Raw genomic sequence first — 20,676 nt, forward strand, 5'->3', positions numbered from 1 at the left:
GACCTGCTACATCCCTCTCTGCAGGTGGGAAGTCAGGGAGCTTGAACTGGGATCCTTGTACTTTTTTTTTTTTTTTTTTTTTTTGCAGACCAAAAGCCTATCTAAAAACAATAGACCCTGCAGCTGTGTTTGCTGTCAGACTCTGCAGGAGTGAAAGGAGTGAAGCCAGTGTGGTTCTCTTCAGAAGATCTGTCTCTCCCAGGACAGTATCACTGTCTGCCATCAGGCAGAAGCTTCGTGTCTGGGAGTTCTCGGTCCTGGTGCTGTCACCAGCGGCCACTGTGACCCGGGCAAGTCCTTTAGCCCTCACTTCCTGCTCTGGGAAAGATTACTGCCTGAGAGTCCAAATTCACCCTCACTGTGACTGCTGAGTAGGCAGAAAAGAACTGTCCACCCCGGCCAGTCTGTGGCTTTCCAGAATGTGGGACAGATGTTGCAAAGCTTTGTTAAATTTGCCCCCATAAATCCATTAGATCAGGAGTGTCCCCCCCTTCCCCCTTGTCCTGTCTCTGAAATCAGAAGCCCTTAAGAGCTGGCCAGGTTTCTTTTGGAGAGTTAAAAGAAGCCATTGAGGTCTGTGCCAGTCGAGCAGAAACCTGCCATTGGAACTGGATCGGAAAGGCCAGAGTTCACTGTTGTGTGTCCTGAAAGCAAACAGCGTCATTCCTGACAGCTGGTAGATAGTGTGCTTAAGACAGAGGAAGGGAGGGAGGGCTTGCTTATCTCCCTGGTCTAAAGAGAGGGCTATTTTTTTTTCCCCCTTTGGTCCCAGTGACATTTATAGGAACCAGCACTAGGGGGACGTAGCACCCAGAAGCCTGTGGCTAGTTTTTGTTGCCTGACACAAAGAGACCTGACAATACAGAATGCTTAAAGGTTGTCGTCAAGGCTGGCAGTGGGACAGCTGCAACAGCTGCAGTTTTCGTGCTGAATCAGAGGGAAGCAGGGGATTCGGGTGTGTGTGTGTGTGTGTGTGTGTGTGTGTGTGTGTGTGTGTGTGTGTGTGTGTGTGTGTGTGTGTGAGAGAGCAGGGTAGGGCAGCAATAGCTATATGTGTGTATGTGTCCTTGTGCTCGCCCAGACCTGGCCAACGACAGGTGGATGCCCACCAGGGCATCGGTGACTTTGCCCTCCAGTCAGGAGCGCCTGTAACTGTCATGACAGACCTCTGCTGGTGTTCTTCACCAATGAGACGGCCAGTTTGTGTTGCATATCTTCACTAGAAACCCACAAAAAAAGAACCATTTGGGGATGGTTGTTTCTGCCTGAGCCTTAAAGACCTGACTGAAGTGGGAACTGCTTCTGAGCCTGTGTTCTGTTCTCTTTTCTTACAGAAAAAGTGAGCAAAGAGCACAATCACACAAAGGAAAACTCCATCCGGACCACCACCAGGTAGGCCGGCTTTACTACCCTTGTAATGTGAGTGGGGGGAGGACCTCAGAATTCCCTCCGTGTGGGCCACTCACTCACCTGTTGAATGTTGGTTTCCGAACTGTTTCTCCACCCACCCACCCCCAACTGGGGGTCCTCCCATAGATCTTTCCTTTGGGGAGGTGGCAGGAGACACATTGAAGCCCCACGGCCCAGGTTCCATGGGTCCCCCCCGCCCCGTGCTGTCTGTGGTTGCTCCCATATGATGCCGCCTCTGGAGCCCGGGGCTTCTTCAGAGTAAATATGTCTTCCGGTCTCCTGCTACTATCATTAAACTGCTGACTGGCTCTCGTCTTGCCAAGGACCTTTCTGTGGGTCTGTCTCCTACTCCTGAGGTCCACACCATTATCACCTTGTCAGGAGTTCCTTGACGGGCCATTCATCTCACAAAGTTCCTCCCCTACTTCACCCAGCAGGGGAACCCTCATGGTACCTGTGCTGCAAATGGCCTCGCAGCTGTGCCCTGGGCATGTATCTCCCAGGATTCCCATCTTTTTACCCGGTAGCCTTGTGAGAAGGCATAACTGGAGAAAGGAATAAGGGGGTCGGGTGGTGGTACGCCTGGTCAAGCACACGCTACCATGCACGAGGACCTGGGTTCAAACCCTTGGTCAGCCCCCCACCTACAGGGAGGGGGAGGGCTTCATGAGTGATGGAGCCTTGCTGCAGATGTCTCTCTTTCCCTCTCTATCCCCTATCCCCTCCCCATTTCTCTGTATTCTATCCAAAAAAAAAAAAAAAAAAAGGCCACCAGAAGCAGTGGATTTATTGTGTAGACGCAAAACCCCAGTGACAACCCTATTAACAATTAAAAAAATAAAATGGAAGGGAAGAAAGGAGAAAAGAAGGGAGGGGAAGAGTATGCATGAGAAAATCGCAGAAAGACCCAGAGCACAGAAGTGGTTGGGGAAACCCCTCCTCCATGGGCCAAAGAGTGGTTGGGAAAGGATCTAGGGGGTGAGGTCCCCCTTGATCTGCCCTCGGTGGTGTTGTCACTGTCTCCCCTGAGGGGTCCCCCAGACTGAAGGGTCCTAAACAAAAGTCAGTAAGACCAGACCACTGCATCTATAGAAAACTCCCTGGTGGGAGACGGGCCTCCTGCCTCTGAGGGCTGTCCTCACCCACAGATGGTGCCCTGTTTTCTGAGTCACCAGGGAGGTTGCTTTGTAAGTGGAATTTGCCACACTCTGAATCCAGGGACACTGCTTTCTTGATCATCCAAGGGAACCTAGGTGCTTCCTGAAGGGAGCAGCAGAGTGACTTGGGTTTTTAATTACTATTTTTTGGGGAGAGAGAGAGAATTATTTCTTTTCTTAGAGAGAGGGAGATGGAGCAGAGCACCCACTCTGGCCTATGCCGTGCCAGGAATAAAACCTGGAGAATCCCGCCCGCAAGTCCTGTGCTGTGCCGCGAAGCCATCTCTTGAGCCGTTGTGCGTCAGGCTACATTCTTGTTGGGAGACTTGCATGGCGGCCATCCTCTGGGTGTGAAGTGAGTTCATCTGAAGCATCATTCTGGCCTTTTGGTCGGTGCCGTTTTGAACCTTGACCTGAGCTGGCTTGGATCTTAGACTCTGTGAGTTGGGGTTGGGGGGGGACATTTGATCTTAGACAGTGATTAGGAAGTGGCTTGCTCCACACAGGCTGTGTGTGCCTTACACACAGAGAGCAGCCAGCCTCGTCTCCACGTCCACCTACTCAGATGGAAGACTCGATCAATCGCTTGTTCCCATCTGTGTGTTGCCTTGGGAATGAGTCCCAGGGTGGGGGTCAGGTGGGAAGGCTGTTTGTCTAGGAGTGTGAGCTGCTCCAGACCCCAGCCCACCTACTTAGTAGAGATGCTGGTGGTTGCGTGGGTTTAACTAAACGTGTGAAACGGATCAGATTGGTAACACTGAGAGATGACGGGCTGAGAAGAATGAGTTTCAATTTTGAATTGCCTCTAGAGATAATGACTTCTTTTCTACCTCCTTTTCTTCCCCCTTTTTTTTTCCCTCCAGTGTTGTCGCCGTTAGTCAGTACTGGCACTAGGAATCCACTGCTCCTGGCAGCCATTTTTTTTTTTTTTAAATTGGATAGGACAGAGAGAAATTGAGAGGGAAGAGGAAGATAAAGAAGGGGAGAGAAAGACACTTACAGAACTGCTTCACTGCTTGTGAAACCAACCCACCCATCCACCCACCCCCGCCCCACAGGTGGGGAGCCGGGGGCTTGAACCAGGATCCTTGTGCTTTGTACCATGTGCCCTTTACCCAGTAGGCCACTGTGTGACTCCCTCTCCTTCTTTCACTTCTCCTTCTTCTCCACCTCTTTTTCCTCCTATGCCTCCTTCTTTTCCTCCCCTCCTTTTCTCTTTTTTTCTCCTCCTCCTCTTTTTCCTCCTTCTCTACTTTCTCTTCCTCCTCCTTCTTTTGAAAACGCTATACAAGATAGGGGGTCAATGTCACATCTCCCCAAAATATGTGTTGGCACACTTCACCCATGGCCAGGGTGCCACCTCTCTCCAGAGACCACAGGGCACTTTCTTTCAGACCTGCAGACACAGATGAACGTTTTTTTTTCATATCTCTCCAGTCTGTCCCACTGCTGTGTTTGTCCATTCCCACACAGGAGTCAGGTCACCCAATATTTGTAACATATGCACTCGACCAGGTGTGCCACCACCCAGCCCCCCAATATTTGTTCCAGAGGCTTCTTTGGATGTCACAGATCTAGATCCCTGGAAGCAGAGCCTGATTCTAGTGGCTGGGCCTGACAGGGGGTGCTCTCTGTGACATTTATGGGGCGGAGAGGGGAGGAGGAGGAGCTGATTGAGCATCAGCTGGGTCTCATGGGGGAATTCTGGAGTGGGGATTGAACTGAGGACTAAATCTGCCTTGAGGCAAGGGGCCAACTCTCTGGAGCCCTGGAGACTCAAGAGTCAGGAGGGGCTGTGCAGCTTCAAGTGTCAGGGCTTTCTTGTACCCTGTTAGCAGCCAGAGCCCCTGCAGCTAGGGGTGAGCACAGCTCTGCAGGGAGGTGGCCTAGGCAGCACCTCAGCATCAACACTGGACATTCCTGCTGCTTCTGCAAGACGAGTGCTGTGAGCCCCTTTGTCTCTCACTCTGCAGTTGGTCTCCGGAAGAGGAAAGAGGAGGTTTAGAGCAACCCCCAACCCCAATCAGAATGGGCCTCCTCCTCTTCCTGCCGTCACTGTTTTGACCAAGGCTAGAGCGTGATTACAGGCTGGGGGATGCGGTGGAATTCTTTAGCCATTTGGCAGAAATGAAGCCATCTATCAGTTCTCCTCTCACTGGGAGGTGATGCAGGAGAAACCCCAATCAGATCCTTGGCTAGAAGCAGAGGGAGCTCACCATGAGGCCTTCTGGGAGGCGGTGTCCAGAGGCTGTCACCTCAGAATCCTTGCTTTGTTGTTCTTCGACAATATCCTTGGTGTGTTTTAATTCTTCTTCCTTTTAAGAGGCAACTTGCTCAATTATCCTTTCCTCAGATAGACCTCGGCTTTACCTTCTCACCTCATTACTCCAGGTGGAATAGAACCAAGCTGATTGGTGCCAAGATGTTCACTTTAATCCGAATGAACTGATAACAGGGAGGGGGGCATGGGGGAGCTCTTCCCTTTGCATTTCTGAGCTCGAAAGAACTCTGCTGCTTATACACAGTCAGCTCTCGGGTTATCTTTCCAGGTTTGATTTGTGGTACTTTTCCTTCTTTTAACAATATTTATTTCACTTATTACCTGTGAGAGAGGATTTTGACATGGCAGGGAGGGAGAGAAGGAAGAGACCAAACACTGGTCTGGTACACTTGGTGCTGGGCCTTGAACCAGGGACTCCGACACTCGAGGCGGATGCTCAGCCAATCAAGCTGTTTCCCCAGTCACATGCAAAAAAAAAAAAAAAAAAACTTTGTAAAAAGCTTTATTTTATGTTGAGTCTCCCAAATGTCCACATTTCTAGAATTTTTCAGCACTGAGTGAGATGTCTGATTTGTTATTTGATTTCACAGATGGAAACGAGTGCCCAGTATAAACCGTTCATGATTGCACTCACCTGGGTCTTCTTCCATGTTTGAGGACTGCTAGGTCTGGTTAAGATGGTGTCACGGTGATGGTGTGCTGCTTTGCCATGTACAAAACTTCTGGGTTAGCGTGGGGGTGCCTCTTCCCGGGCACGTGCTCTCTGGGTTGGAGAGAACTCGACTGGAGCCAGCCTGAGCTGCTACTCACTCAGCGACGTGGGAGAGGTGACTCATGAACTCGTGGCGGAATGGCAATGCAATGTCTTTATTGATCAGAGAGCCAACACTTTAAAACGGTAGACCTGGAAGTGGCAAGTCAGAAACGGAAATGGCTAGGAAGGCGGTGGAGAAAGGCAAAAGCGGGCTGGAAAGGTAGGAACTTCCTTAGCAACTGTTGTGAGGGTTTTAACTGGTAGGATTAATATTACCCTGCAGGCAGGGAGGGTCTCAAGGTAGAAAGAAGACAGATCAAAGGAATGGAATGGGTGGGGATCTTTCAGGCAAAACAATGATAATGTAGATAGGCCACAGTATCAGGAATGCAGGGTGCTTTGTGAGGCTCCTTCCAATTACACTACACAAAAACCCAAGTTTGATACCTGCCCCCTCCACATTGAAGGAAGCTTTGGTGCTACAGGGTCTTTCTCTCTCTCCTTCTCTCTTCCTCTCTCTCTCTCTCTCTCTCTCTCTCTCTCTTTCTCCCTCACTTTCCATATCTGAAAAAAGCCAGCCCTGAGTGGCGAGGCCTCAGACATGGACAGAAAAAGGGAAGAAGGGAAGGAAGCAAGCCCAGCAGTGGTGCACCCAGTAGGTCACACGTGTCACCATGTAAATGGACCCATGTTCAAGCCCCGGTCCCCATCTGCAGAGGAGTGAAGCTTCATGAGCAGTGAGGCAGTGCTGCGAGTATCTCTCTTTTTCTTTCCCTCTCTCCCTCCCTCTTCTCTCAATTTCTCTCTGTCCTGTCAAATAAGAAAATAACTATTTTAAAAGAATGAAGGAAAGACTAAAAAAAAGTGGGTTTCTTATGGAGGGCAGCCCTGGGGTGCTGCCTTGGCACCAGTTTGAGACTCCACTCCTCCAGAGGCTAGTAGAGCCCCAGCTCTGCTTCGTGAGCTCCCCTGCTCCTGGGGTCTGTGTGTCCAGGGGACTGGGGCAGAAAAGAGATTGGCAGCACTAAAGGTAGAAGCTAAGTCTCCTTGTCCTGTGTGAGCCCACAGCACCTCCCAGAGTTGTAGCTTGTTACCAGTCATGACTTTCATTCCAGCCATCAGAACCATGGAAACTCAGGGTGAACTCACCCTTGACTCAGCCCACCCAGAGGGTGGGGTGCTGGGTGCCACACTCGGATGCCCAGGTACGGAGAATGCCACGTCTGTGTGTGATTTCCACCCTCCCCATCAGACCTCCCTCATCACACTGCCCACCGTCTGCCCTGCTGTGTGTTAATGCCCCTCTGTCTACAGAGGACAGGTACGGACACAGAGTAAGATGTTGGGCAGCATTCCTCATTAGCCATGTTTTAAAAAGAGGTCGAGGTGAAGCTAAAGGTCGAAACTAATAACCAGCGGGTTTCTGGATCACTGCTTCTCCACCTCACTTCTTAGAAGCCCTTACAGTGGAAAATTCCAGACACACACACAAAAGCAGAGCTTATGCCTGTCCCCCCGGCTGGAACCTTGTCTGTTTGGTGCCTGTGCCGCATCACCTGTCTCTGCCCCTGGTGCTTCTCCCCTGGATTCTTGTGAGACCCTTCCCAGACAGCGTGTGTGTGTGTGTGTGTGTGTGTGTGTGTGTATGTGTGTGTCCAATCCTATGAACTAGACTCAACTGTTAGCCCATGATGAAGGTGAAAAACAGTCTCCCAGAGCCAAGAAACTCAATGTAGTCCCCTTAGCAGCTGGTGAGGCTGGACCATGCCACCCTGGCCTCCCACACCTTGACCTTCCCCCTCTGCCCTCATACGGGCACCTCTGCTGAGCCAGTCCTATTTAGAGCTTCACCTGAAATACCAGAGCAGCACTTCTTTGGCCCATTGGGCCTGGGCATCTAAAAAACCCAATGGAAGTGTGAAGAAGGCCAGGCACCTCCTTAGAGATGCCCTTTGGACTGAGTGTCTTGAATGCCTTTCCACCTGACAGATGAGATGTATAGCCCTCTGCCCTCCAGGCCCAGGAGGACCAGGGACCCAACACTTGAGAGAAAGAGAGAGAGAGATAAGATCTCTCAACTTTCTCATTGCCCTTCCTAACCCAGGTCTGGGCTCTACAGGGAGCAAGGAAACCAGCCAATCTGATCATGTATAGATGGAAATGGATGTGGCCTGAGATTACCAGCAGATCCCAAAGCTTGATGGGATGAAAAGAAGATCTACATCCTCTTGCCATGGACCATCACCCAGCCAGAGGCTGGATAAGATCGAAGGAGGTCAACGGAACCCCTGAGGAAGAATCAGATAGCTGCTGGCAGGTGAACTGGGCATGCTCAGTGTGGTGTCACACCATGGACACCCAACAATGGCTGCCAAGAACCCTCTCTTGGTTATTTGTTCTCTCTGTTCCCCCATCAATAATTCAGCGTCTGTGGGCATATAAGATTGCAGGCCCATAAGAACAACTTCTCACACCTGGCTTGCCAGATTCTAGAAGCGAAGAGGTATTTATTTGAATTGGCCTCGTCTCCATTACTCGGCAGAAAGGGGAGGAGAAATATCAGAGAAAACTAGATGGTGGTCATGCTGTGCTGACCAACATTTAATTTGTCTCGTTTCCAGAATTTGAAATGCAGGCTATTTTTCTATGATTTAGATAATGGCACTTACAGTGTGTACTCAAAGACATCAGCAGTTGGAAGCACCCAGTATAGAATTTTCCCCGCGCGGTGCTGGGGATGCATGTCCTTAAATATTTATGATTCGGTAATAGAAATTGCACAAATTTGTAAAAGCCTGATACGCTACCTCATTTGCGGCAATTCCCCCATTTCAACCTTTTGGAAGGTGTAGGAGAGTAACACTCCATTACCTTAGAAGGTGAGCTATTGCATATGAGAAAGCCTGTCGAGACAGCAGCAATTAAGAAAGTAAACAGGAAACTGAGCAAATGGGGCTGGTCAGGCTTATTTATTTATTTATTTTAGTAACTCTGCTTCTTATTCTCTTTACCCTTTATGTTTTATGGGTTTTCAATTCAGCACGCTGAAAATTCTGTTTATAAGCACTGGACATTGCTCCCAGTATTGCTCCCAGTTTCTTCAAGTCCCTTCAGCTAGGCTGGACAAGGGTTTTTTCCTGGTGAAGTCGAGGTAATTGGTGGGCTTTAGGAATATGTGTCATTGCGGAGTTTTTCCTCTGTATCTTTAATGGAATTCATTTTCTTATTAATGACTTTTAAAATGGTGTGTGAATTATGGGGCTCTAGGCTCACATCCCAAAGATAGCCACCATCATTCTCACAAAGTCTTGGAAGACAGGCTGGCAGTTGCTGCTCCTCCTTCTCCTCTTCCTTCCTCCTCTTCTAATTCTTCTTGCGAGTTTGTGTACTTTCATTCCCTATTTTCCAAATATGAGTGAAAGTGTCTCATAGTTGTCTTTCACCTCCTTACTTATTTCACTGAGCATAATCACTTCAACTTCTGTCCAAAAGACGCAATGTCATCATTTTTGAATTGCAGAGTAGCATTCTGCTGAAGAGATGACCCACGACTTCTTGATCCAGCTGCCTGTGGATAGGTGTTTAGCTTGCTTCCACTGCTTGGTTGTTGTAAATAATACAGTTATGAACATAGGGGTACATATGTCCTGTTGAATTACCGTTTCATGCCCTTTGGATAGACACTTAAGGAGTGGTATTGCTGAATCAGAAGGTATTTCCACTTTTATTTAAGGGGTTTCCATACTGTTTTCCATAGAGGCTGCATCAATTTGCATTCCTGCCAACAGTGTACCAACATTCCTTTTTCTCCACGCCCTTGACAGCACTTGTCACTTTGTGTTTCATCGATGCAGGCCATTCTGAAGGATGTAAGGTGGGATCTCAAGGTGGTTTTAATTTTCATTTCTCTAATGAGAGTGACGTGGAACACATGTTCATGTCTTTGGACCATCTGCATAGCTTCTTTAGAAAACTGTCTACTCAGATCCTTTGCCCACTTTTTTATTGGGCTATTTGTTTGTTTGTTCTTTGAGATGTGTGATTTCTTTATAGATATCTGATACCGATCCCTTGTCAGATATGTGATTGGCAAACATCTTCTTCCAATTACTGGGTTGCCTTTTTATCCTCGTGGAATTTTCTTTCTATGTATATATGTATGTATGTATGCCACTGCAGATTTAAAAATAGTCCCTTCTCCAGAAATCCCTTCTCTAAACTTCTAACTGTTACATTTTCTTTTCAAATGTCAGGCTTTTGTTCTCACTGCCCCATCTATGAAGTTTGCCTTCATCCTAACCCTTCCTGTAAACTCGAGCCTACCCTTTCAGATCTGAGAGAGTCCTTCTCTGAGAATTTTTCCTTACTTCCTCAAATTCTCATTCTAGGTCAGTTTCCTTTACTCAAATCACAATAGAAAGTCCTTCTAAGACAGGGAATAGAGCGCTTGCTAGAGAGCACATCTCACCAGGCACGAGAACCAGGATGTAAGCCCCTGACACCACGTGGGATCCAGGGGAGGCTTCATGGACAGAACAGGATGGTGTGATACATCTCCCCCTTGCTGTCCCTCTCTGTTTTTATCTGAGATAATAAAAAGAAGACCATTATTCCTTCTTTCTTTCTTTCTTTCTTTCTTTCCTTCCTTCCTTTCAGAAAATACATCTCCATGTGCAACCATGCATTTTTCTTCATTCTCACTTGCTAATATTTGTCTCCCAAAGTAGAAGGGTAAGAACACATATTTTCCTCACCGTGGTATCCCTAGTGATATGCTTGACCTATGTAATAGGAGCTCAGTATTATTGTCTATATAACTAAAATCAAGTAATTTTCAAGATATAGCAACTATTATTTTAAAGTATTCTACTTATATGGCTGGGTAGACGACTCTGGTGTAACACACACTCTGCAGGTTTGGGGTCCTGGATTTGATACTCCGGGGTGGGGGGGGGGGGAAGAGAAGTCCTTCCTGAAGACACTGCCACCTCCTGTCATGTGAAACACACACATCGTCCCCGCCTGTGGCGTTATTCATGCTCATGGTAGCAGGGAGAGGTTTTGTGCAGTGCACAACCTGCACCACTGTCTGCGGCTGCCCAGATGCTTGCACTGAGAGTCGTTTCAGTAGCCATACATCCTTTTCACTGCATCTCTTGTTTTCATTTGCTGGGCGATGGCACACAAGGGTTGAGTGCACATGTTACCATGCACAAAGACCCAGGGTCAAGCCGCGTCCCCACCTGCAATGATGGAGGGGCGCTTCCTGAGTGGTAAAGCAGTGCTGTAGGTGTCTGTCTCCCTCCCTCTATCTCCTTCCATCTGAGTTTCTCTTTGTCTCTGTTCAGTAAATGAATATGTAAGTATAATCTTTTTAAAAAACAAAAGAAGAAGAGCTAGAGAGAGACAAAGAACAAGAAATGGAAACTCTTCTTTGAAAACAGTGCATTAGTTGCTCGGAGAAATACATGGGGCCTGGCCCTGCTCTGTGCCTGCCTCCATTAGGCTTTTGCCCTCCTGTCTCACCGGGCTCCTTGTACGTCGCCAGGGCTGCTGTCTGTCCCTGTGCGTCACTGTGCTGCGGAGATCACCATCTGTAACAACAAGTCAAACATTACAGATGAACCTTCCAGAAGGGTTCTGGGTTGAGTTACCTGGAAAGGCGAAACTGCTAAGTTCAGTTCTGTCTCCCAGGACCGGAAGAGTGTCAGCCCCTTCTGTCTTTGTTTCTCAAGGTCTCTCCCCTCAGCACTGGTGCAGCTCAGCATGGGCAGGAAGAGCAAACACCTTCGTCCCTGTCGGCCGACATCCAGAGCCTCTGTCCTCTGGCAGCTGCCTCACAGCCCATGCAAGGGCAGGGTGGGGTGTTCGGGTCCAAAATGTGCACGTGGCTGAGGGGCCAGCTTCTGTCCTCTTCTCAGCAGGGGTTGTCTCTGCAGTTGTTCTCTTGAAATTGTATCAAATATCCATGAGTTCATCTTGTTTAGGGGTGAAAAGTCCTGTTGGATGATGCTGTGGAGTGGGCTGGTGAGAACTGTGTGTGTGTGTGTCTGTGTGTGTGTGTGTGTGTGTGTGTGTGTGTGTGTGTGCGCGCGCGCGCGCGCGCGCATACATGATGAGCAGACACACTATCCTGTGTTACCACCTCTGCCCAGGCATCTGCATTTCCCTGGCATCTACTGTTCCAGTAAGAAACAAAGAGGAAGAGCGCTGGCCAGTGACTCACTGGACAGACCACAGATGTTACCATGTGCAAAGACCCTGAGGTTTGAGCCCTGGCTCATTACTTGGGAGAATCTGGTGGAGTGGGGAGAAGCTTCATGAGTGGTGGAGCAGTGCTACAGGTGTCTCTCCTTCTCTCTCTGCCTCTCTGTCTTCCGGTCTCTATCTAAAAGGGGGAAGAATAAAAGTAACCACTGCAAGCTATGGAGTCACGCAGGAACTGAGCCCCAGTGAAACCCTGGTGGCAAAAAAAAAAAAAACATAAAAAACCAGCAGCAATGATGGGAATTCCATCTGAGTTCACCTGGGCAGAAGGCAACTTTGTTCCTGTCTGTGCAGAAAGTCCCACTCTGAGCTGACATTTCGCAGATCCAGCTGGGTCACTTCATTGCCTTGGCCCGAGGCTGGCTCTAGGCTCCCAGGTCTGGCGTCCATGCCACAGTGACCCACGACAAGGCCTGGCATTGTGCTGTGTCCTGAGATGTTTCCTGGCCCCGTGGTGGATAAATGCCACTGCCACAGCCATGGGAATTGTTCCTTGAAAACAGAGTGCTGGGTTGTGGGGACTGGCCCGCCTCTAGGACAGCCTGAAAGAAAAGGCATTTGTGCTTTCCCAACAGAGAGAGCAAAAGCTACCCATCAATACCTGCTTAGTCCTCAGGGACTCTCTGGTTCTCCTACGATATTTAAAGCAGCATCTTCCTTCCCAGACTTTGAACCTGAAATTGGCCAGCTAGGGATATATATATATAATTTTGTTTAGTGAGAAAGACAAAGACCACTGCACTGCTTAGCTCTGGTTTATTTTGGTGCTAGGAACTGAATCAAGGACTTTAGGGTCTCAAGCAGGAAAGTCTTTTGTATAACCATTATGCTACCTCCCCAGCCCATACATAATTTGGATGTAGTTGTTCCCTCATCAGTTCTAAGACCTTCCATTTATTCTTTAAAAAACCCTAAATCTTGGGGGCCAGTGGTGCACTCGGTTAAGCTCACATATCACCATGTGCAAGGACCCAGGTTCAAGCCCCTTGCTCCCCACCTACAGGCAGGAGACTTCATGAGTGGTGACGCTGGTCTGCTGCTATCTTTCTCTCTTTCCCTGTATCTATCTATCTCTTCTTCCCTCTCAACTTCTCTGTCTTGTTAAATAAAAGTAAAATAGAAAAGAAAAAAAAACCTCAGAATCTCTTTAAATGGAAAAACTCTTAAATTTCATACTTAAAAAAAAGTTTTGTAGTACAATATACTTCTCATCTATGAGGCCTTGGGTTTGGTCCTTGGCACCAAAGGATAAAAATAGACAAAATAAAATAAAGATGGTTTCTCTTTCTTGAACTGTAGGAAGACTTAAAGAACAACACTCAAATACTTAAAGAACAACACTCAAATACTTAAAGAACAGGGGCTACTCACTTGTGACCAGGTTTGCTACCCAGGGAAAGCCGCTGCTAAGTTGGTGGCTACATTTTTTTCAAGCATATATATATAATTGGATAGAGACGGAGAGAAATTGAGAGGGGGAGGGGAGAGATAAAGAGGGAGAGAGACACTTAGAGTCCTGCTTCACCACTCATGAAGCTTTCCCACTGCAGATAGGGACCAGGGGCTTGAACTTATAAGACCTTGCACACTGCCTGGCCCCCCTTTTCAGTTTCTTAATGTTTTCCCCTGCTCTCCCAATTTCTCTCTGCCCTATCCGACAACAACAATGGGGAAGAATGGTCACCAGGAGTAGTAGATTCATAGTGCAGGCACCAAGCTCCAGTGATAACCCTAGAGGCAAAAAAAAAAAAGACTGAATAAATATGTTTCTTGCAATCTTTTAAATATCACATGCCAGACATCCCCTCCCAGATCTCTGGGTCCCTGTCTGCGCGAACACCAGCTCTCACCTTACAGACCGGCACGGTTTTTGGTTGATTGTTAATTGCTGAGATGCTTCCATCTGGTTCACACCAGCCCTGTCCATGAGGAGAGATGGGGAGGGGGGAGGAAACACACTTTCTTGTTGCCTCCAGAAATTACAGAAGGAAATCTGGTGCTTTTCTGGGTGGGAGAGTGATGGAGGGACCCTTGAGTCTCCATCTGCCCGCAGGCCCCATTTAGAAACCCCAGTGTTTGCCAAACCGGCCTCAACTGAGAGGAACTGCGAGGCAAATGCCCGCACTGAAGCTCGCCAGTGTTTTCGCCAGTCATTCAGACTTTTCCTCTGTGCTTTGAGAATGTGTGTGCAGTGTGAAGACTGATGGGGGTCCCGGGCCTGGCCCACCGGGATCACTGCAGGTCCTCACCACTGTGGCCCTTTCAGGCTGTGCCAAGGAGCTGGGTATCAGGTCTGGCTTCAGATCAGAGACCTGCAGTCATTTTCAGTCCTGGTCACTCTCCTCTATCTTTAGCACCGCGGGCGATTTTATGAAAATAAGCAAATAAATTCAATCATTCTGGAAAGGGAGTTCCCCATTCTGTGGGACTGGGCACAGGGCACAGTGCAGTGGAAACTGTCTTCTTTGTGCTGGATCATCGTTTTAACTAACCACAAGAGTGTGGGCAGAAAAACCAGCACCGGCTTCTGTACCTAAGATGATGTTAATATCTGGGCCCTTTCCAGAAAAGGAACTATATAATCCCTCATCCAGAAGGAAACTGGGAGCTGGAAGTTGGATGTTAGACCACATACAAAGGGGCTGGGTGGTAGCACATCTGTTTGAGTGCACACGTTACCACACGCAAGGACGCAGGTTCAAACCTCCAGTCCCGACCTGTGATGAATGCAGGGAGGGAGATTCACCAGCAGTGGAACAGTGCTACACTCTATCTCCCCCTTCCCTCGACTTCTCTCTGTCTCTACCCAACAAATTAATTAAGTAACAATACAATTAGCAAAAGAGGGACCACATACAATCCAAAGTTTTATTATTTCAGAGTGAATTGACCTTACCAAAGGCTCAAAATTATTTTTTTTACAAAGAATTAGGAAACTAGACATTTTATGTATTCCCTATACTACCAATTATAAATATGAGCCATATTTTCATGTGAGCTGCTCCAAATTCCTAGACAGTGTCCCTGACCTTAAGGTACTTGATAGTTAAAACTAGTCCAAATGATTCCCCTGCTCCTTTATCTTCAAGTAAGCCATTCTTTCTTATTTGACATGTTTGAAAAGCATACCAAAAAAAAAAAAAAAAAAAGACTCTGGTTCTCTGGCAAGGACTGTATCCTATATCCAGGATTGTGAAGGAGGTCTGTCTAGGTGTTGAACACAGAAAGCATTTCTGGCTTATGTATTATTCTCTTGAGATGCAGACCATTTCAACTCACCCCATCATCTCCCATTTGTGAAGAAAGTCATTGACCTTGAGGAAGACTGATGCTCAGAATAACTCTGGTCTCTGGCCTGCCTCTCCTTCTCTCTCTCCCCCTTCCCCTCTCCTATCCCCCCCCCATGGCTTTTTTGAGGACATAGGAGAGTGTTTTCTCCACTCGCAGACACTTCCTGTTCATTCCAGGATGTGACTGCAGTGTGTCACACTCAGGGTATGTCTCGAGCTCTCCAATGAGTCAGAGGTCAGTGTTTTAAAAATACCAGTGAGATGGTTGCAGATAAAATGAAGGACTTGGAGTTCTTGAGATGTTCTGCATGTGTCAGAACAGAAGACTGGTGCGCTGGCAACCTGGGCTCATAGCTGGTGTGTCATGGCTAGAAGTAGAGAGTGGGGAAGACCCCCAAATGAGAGAGCTGAAAGTCATTCAGTGATATGGCCAGTGCTGGAATTGGCACGGGAGCTACAGAAGATGAGAGAGAAGACAGACAGACTTAGCCCCGGAAAAATTTTCCCACCCCAGGATGGACTCTCCTGCCTCGTTCTTCCAAAATGCATAGCTCCTCAGAAAGATTAAGTCCCTTCATTTGCTCTTAGCATTTCCTTGAAATATAACGAAATGAAAACCAATTGAATCCAAATCCTTTTGGATGTATTTGACCCAACTATTAAAAAAAAATCTAGAAGCCCTGTGATATTGTACAGGGCATAGCTGAATGGATAATCAGATGCTTTAACTGAGAAGACACTGTCCTTTTCTTACTCGTGAAAGGAAGATGTGTCCTTGAGAGCTGAAGTCAGGGTGTCACTTCAGGATGGTTTGCCCAAAACACTTATATTTAATAGGATTTCACTCCACCCTGAAATATGTACATCCTTATGGCTTCTTAGTGAAACTCATTAAAGAGCAAAGACTTAAGAAAAAAAAAAACTTGCTTAATGTTTTCCATTTGCCACTCCCAAGTTCAGTGCCAAGAGTTATTGTCTTTCAGAAAGGGGAATGTATTTCTTCCCTTTGCTGTTGTAAAATTATTGTCAGGGGCTGGGGAGGAAGTATCATCGTTCTGCAAAAAGATTCTCATGCCGGAGGGCTCCTAAGTCCCTAGTTCAATCTCCCACACCTCCATATGCCAGAACAGAACAGTGCTGTGGTCGGTCTCTCTTTCTCTCTCTCTCATCCTAAGTCCGTAGTTCAATCTCCTACACCTCCATATACCAGAACTGAACAGCGCTGTGGTCGGTCTTTCTCTCTCATTAAACAAATAAAATATAATTTAAAAATAATATTGTGTCAGAGCAGCAAAATAGCTCACTTGGATAGTATGCTGATATACCATGTGTGGATTGTGTCATTATTAAGCCGAGCGTTTTTTGTTTTTAACTGGCTCTTACACATCGCATTCACTTTCTTCTTTTTTCTTACTTGTTGCTATCAAAGTGGTTTCCATGGTGCTCTCAGGACAGTAGCTACGGCTCAGTTCTTTGCAAAGCAGGACTCCTTCTGGGCTCTCAGATGTTCGAGGTGGAGATATTTGTGCCACAACCAGCACTTAGCATAGTGCATCTGGGAGCCACACTCTGCTGTGGACTGTCCCACCATTTATTATTATTTTTTTTTAAGTATTTTATTTATTTATTGTTGGATAGAAAGAGAAATTGAGAGGGGAGGGGGGGCAGAGAGGGAGAGAGACAGAGGCCGCCCTCCCGTCACATTTTTCTCCAGTGTCCTCCATCTCCGCTGGAAATTCCAGCATCTCGCATGCGGATGGTCATTGCTCTCTGCAGTTTGCTTCAAGCTACACTTGCGTTAAAATCCGTAAAGGACTCGGGGATGTTTTCAGGTCCTGGTGCATGGTGGCAGAGCAAGACCTAGGCTGGGGGTGAGCGTGTTTGGTAGAAAACTGAAAAATTTTACACAGGTACCAACAACTGTATTTACTGTAATCCATTAATCCCCCCCAATGTATGTATAAAATATACATTTTAAACATTGTGTGTGTGTGAATTTAATATTGTTAGTTAATAAAACACAATGACATGTGGTTTCAAAAAGGTAAAGACCCATCCACCAGCTGAGCGTCTGGTGTCCCTGCTCTGAGTGCCTGCTGAGCGTGCTGTACCGCACACGCATTAGGTCTCAGGTCCAATACCAAGTGAGCACACTCCTTCGCTTCCTTGCCCTGAAGCGGGGCAGGTCCTTTTGTGCGTTTTTGAGTTTTCAGGGATGCCTTCTGAGTGAAAGGGGCCTGGGCCTATCAGGTCTGATATGACAGGCTATTTTGCATGGGGGTTGGGGGTTTCTGAGAATTCCCCCCCAGTTTTATTTTTATTTATCATTGAATAGAGACAGAGAGAAATTGAGAGGGGAGGGGCAGATAGAGAGGGTAAGAGACAGAGAGACACCTGCAGCCTTGCTTCACCACTCGTGAAGCTTTCCCCCTGCAGTTGGGGACCAGTTTGAACCTAGGTCCTTGTGCACTATAATGTATGCACTTAACCAGATACGCCACCACCTGGTCCCTTCCCCCCCCCCCAGTTTTTTTTTTATGTTTGTTTGTTTTTTGTTTTTTTTTTGCCTCCAGGGTTATCTCTGGGGCTCAGTGCCTTCACCAAGAATCCACTGCTCCTGGAGGCCACCTTTTCCCTTTTGTTACCTTTCCTTGTTGTTTATTGGTGGTGTTGTTACTATTACTGTTGTTGTTGGATAGGACAGAGAGAAATGGAGAATGGAGGGGAAGACAAAGGGAGAGAGAAAGGCCGCCTGTGAAGCAACTCCCCTACAGGTGGGGAGCCAGGGTTTCAAACCGAGATCCTTACACCTGTCCTTGCACTTTGCGCCATGTGAGCTTAACCCAGTTTTAGTGATAATAATGTTCCAGAAGCTGAACCAGAGTTCACTGCCACCACAAACTCACACTGGAAACAAACGTGCTGGGTTTTTTTTTGTTTGTTTTTGCCTCTGGGTGTATTGCTCCAGGGTTGGACATTCTTCTCCCTCCCTCTGAGGCTCCTCCCCTGCTCCCTTTCCAGGACCTGGTACCCAGGCTCACCTCCTAAAGCTCAGCCAAGTGGCCCCTAGCCCCAGGGGTCCATGTCTGTCCTCCTTTTGTCCCTGCAACCATAGGGGAGGGGAGAGGGGCGTGTTACCTCCTCTGTCTCTGGGCTGCTTTACTGTGAACCCGCAGCTCTGGGTAGCCAGGCTGCCCCTCCCATCTTCTCCACTGTCCTCCATCTCCACTGGAGACTCCAGCATCTCACACGCAATGGCCGTGGCTCTGTGCAGTTTGCCTCAAGCTACACTTGTGTTAAAATCCATCGATAAGAAACACCCCAAACCTTCTGATTCACTGTGGGGACAGGATAAATCTACTTTATACAGACTTCCATGGGCTCTTCCTAGCATTTGTGTATACCTCTCCCTGGAAGATGAATAGCCCTTGTGCTGTGCAGTGTTCAGTGAGGCTCTAAACGGAGGTGGTCTTTGTGGCGGGCTTCTAAGAGTGCTGTTAGGGAGAGAGCAGTGTTTGGGGCATCATTCATTGCACGAAACTAAGACTGGGGAACGTTCTGCATTTTAAATCATTTGGCCACTTTCTCACAAAGAAAATAATACTGGTTTTCAATGAAAACCCTGATGTATTTGTGTAAGATCGATACATGGGAATCATGGATCTTGATTGTGCTTGAAAGAAAGAAATCTTCCTAGTGAAAGGAGAAAACTGCCATTGAGGCCCAGGAGGTGGCACAGTAGGTAGAGTGCCTGACACGCAAGCATGAGGTCACAGATTCAAATACCAGCATCACATATGCCAGAATAGTATTGTGATTTTCAGGGAGGAAGGAAGGAAGGAAGGAAGGAAGGATGGAAGGAAGGGAGGAAGGAAGGAAAGCTATCACTAACTACAAGTACATAAATCATTGTGCATCCACAGCGCTCACTCCCCCCCATATATATACATGTATATATCAGATAAATCAGAAAAATTCTCAGAATGCCTGTGAACTCTGTTTTGAGCAGATTCATGCAATGGAATTTTCTAACATATATTTTAAACATTGCGTGTGAATTTAATATTGTTAATTAACAAAACACAATGACATGTGGTGTTTTAAAAAACGCAAAGACCCGCCCACCAGCTGAGTGTCTGCTCTCCCTGGTCTGAGTTCCAGCTGGGGCATTTGAGGACACAGAAACACTCAAATCGGGGCCTGGGTCCCTTCCTTAAGGCCCTGGGCTTTGGAAGACCTTTGGAACCCAGACAATTCTGGCCCATAGGCCTGGGGTTCTCTGGGCCCTTGATCCACATGCCTATCATTTCTGGTGGTGTTCTTGAGCCCAGGGGACTCAGGGAAGCGAATGTGGGTGAACCAGGGCTAGCCTGTCGCCACAGTGGGGTGAACCTGGGACGGGACTCTGCTGGGATCCAGTGCTGGTCTGCATTTGGACAAGAGGCTCACAGCACAGACGGAGCAAGCACCGGATGGGGTCTCCGCTCAGCTGCCTCGACTTGAGGGCCATGGTCTCAAGCTGCTGTGTCCCGTAGTCCCTTTCATGCAGTCCCGACAGGACAGGCAGAGTGGACAGATGGCGCTTGTCTGATGTCATATCTTTTCTTTTTCTGTTTTTAGTATAATCTTATATTCTTTAAACATCATTAAAAAGGGGGGGTGATCTAACATTTGTGTGGACACATATATATACATATATATATATATATATATATGAGCCAGATGCTCTGAGTGTCTTAAATAACTTGAATTTACTAAACCGTCTCCCTCCTCTCCTCTCCTCTCCTCCCAGCCCTTTCTTTTCAGAAGACACATTTAGACAATCACCGTTCACCTCCAACTCAAAAGACCTGCTGTCCGGCGACTCTGTGCTGCCCGTGAAAATCCCAGCGCCAGGTAGGAAAGCGCTGCCCACGTGACTCTCGCCTCTTCTAGGTGACCTTTCTGAGGTGTGTGGGTTCCCAGAGACTCCCCGCCTGTGTTTGGTGGCTCCTCACAGGAAGTGAGGGGCTTTTTTTTTGAGATGCAGGGGAGAGAGGGCTGGCGAGAAAGTTCACCTGAGAGGGAGCCTGGCTCACCATCACAATGGGGCAGCTTTGGTGCTGTGGTATCTTCCTCTCCATCCCTCCGTATCTCTCTCTGTGTCTGGAAAAACTTGTCCTGCAGCAGAGAAGCCCCTGTGACAACAACAAAATAATAATATTAAATAGAACACAGAAATCCGATTTCAACGGCCATACAAATGGGTGAAAACAGAAAGTAAGGTCTTTTGGGTCCATACTCCCAGAGGGTTAAAGAATAGGAAAGCTATCAGGGGAGGGGATGGGAGACAGAGTTCTGGTGGTGGGAACTGTGTGAAGGTGTACCCCTCTTATCCTATGGTTTAGTCAATGTTTCCTTTTATAAATAAAAAATTAAATAAAATAAGAAGAAGGTAAGGTCTTAGCAGGACTCTTCATCTTTCCTCTTCCGGAACTCATCTTGTTCTCTCTCCTCTGCGTTTCCCCTCCCCCCACC

The 20,676-nt window shown here is 47.6% G+C and overlaps 1 protein-coding gene across 4 annotated transcripts in view; it reads left to right on the forward strand.

The window, feature by feature from the left end:
* ZNF827 (zinc finger protein 827) overlaps positions 1-20,676 on the forward strand; it is a 200,550-nt gene that overhangs the window by 115,737 nt on the left and 64,137 nt on the right. For all 4 annotated transcript variants that reach the window (XM_060178999.1, XM_060179000.1, XM_060179001.1 and 1 more), the window contains 2 exons: positions 1,335-1,392; positions 19,952-20,055. In XM_060178999.1, the coding sequence (XP_060034982.1) occupies positions 1,335-1,392; positions 19,952-20,055 (162 nt within the window). The remainder of the gene's footprint in view (positions 1-1,334; positions 1,393-19,951; positions 20,056-20,676) is intronic.

This window comes from Erinaceus europaeus, chromosome 19 (assembly GCF_950295315.1).
Source record: "Erinaceus europaeus chromosome 19, mEriEur2.1, whole genome shotgun sequence".
Taxonomy (NCBI): Eukaryota; Metazoa; Chordata; class Mammalia; order Eulipotyphla; family Erinaceidae; genus Erinaceus; species Erinaceus europaeus.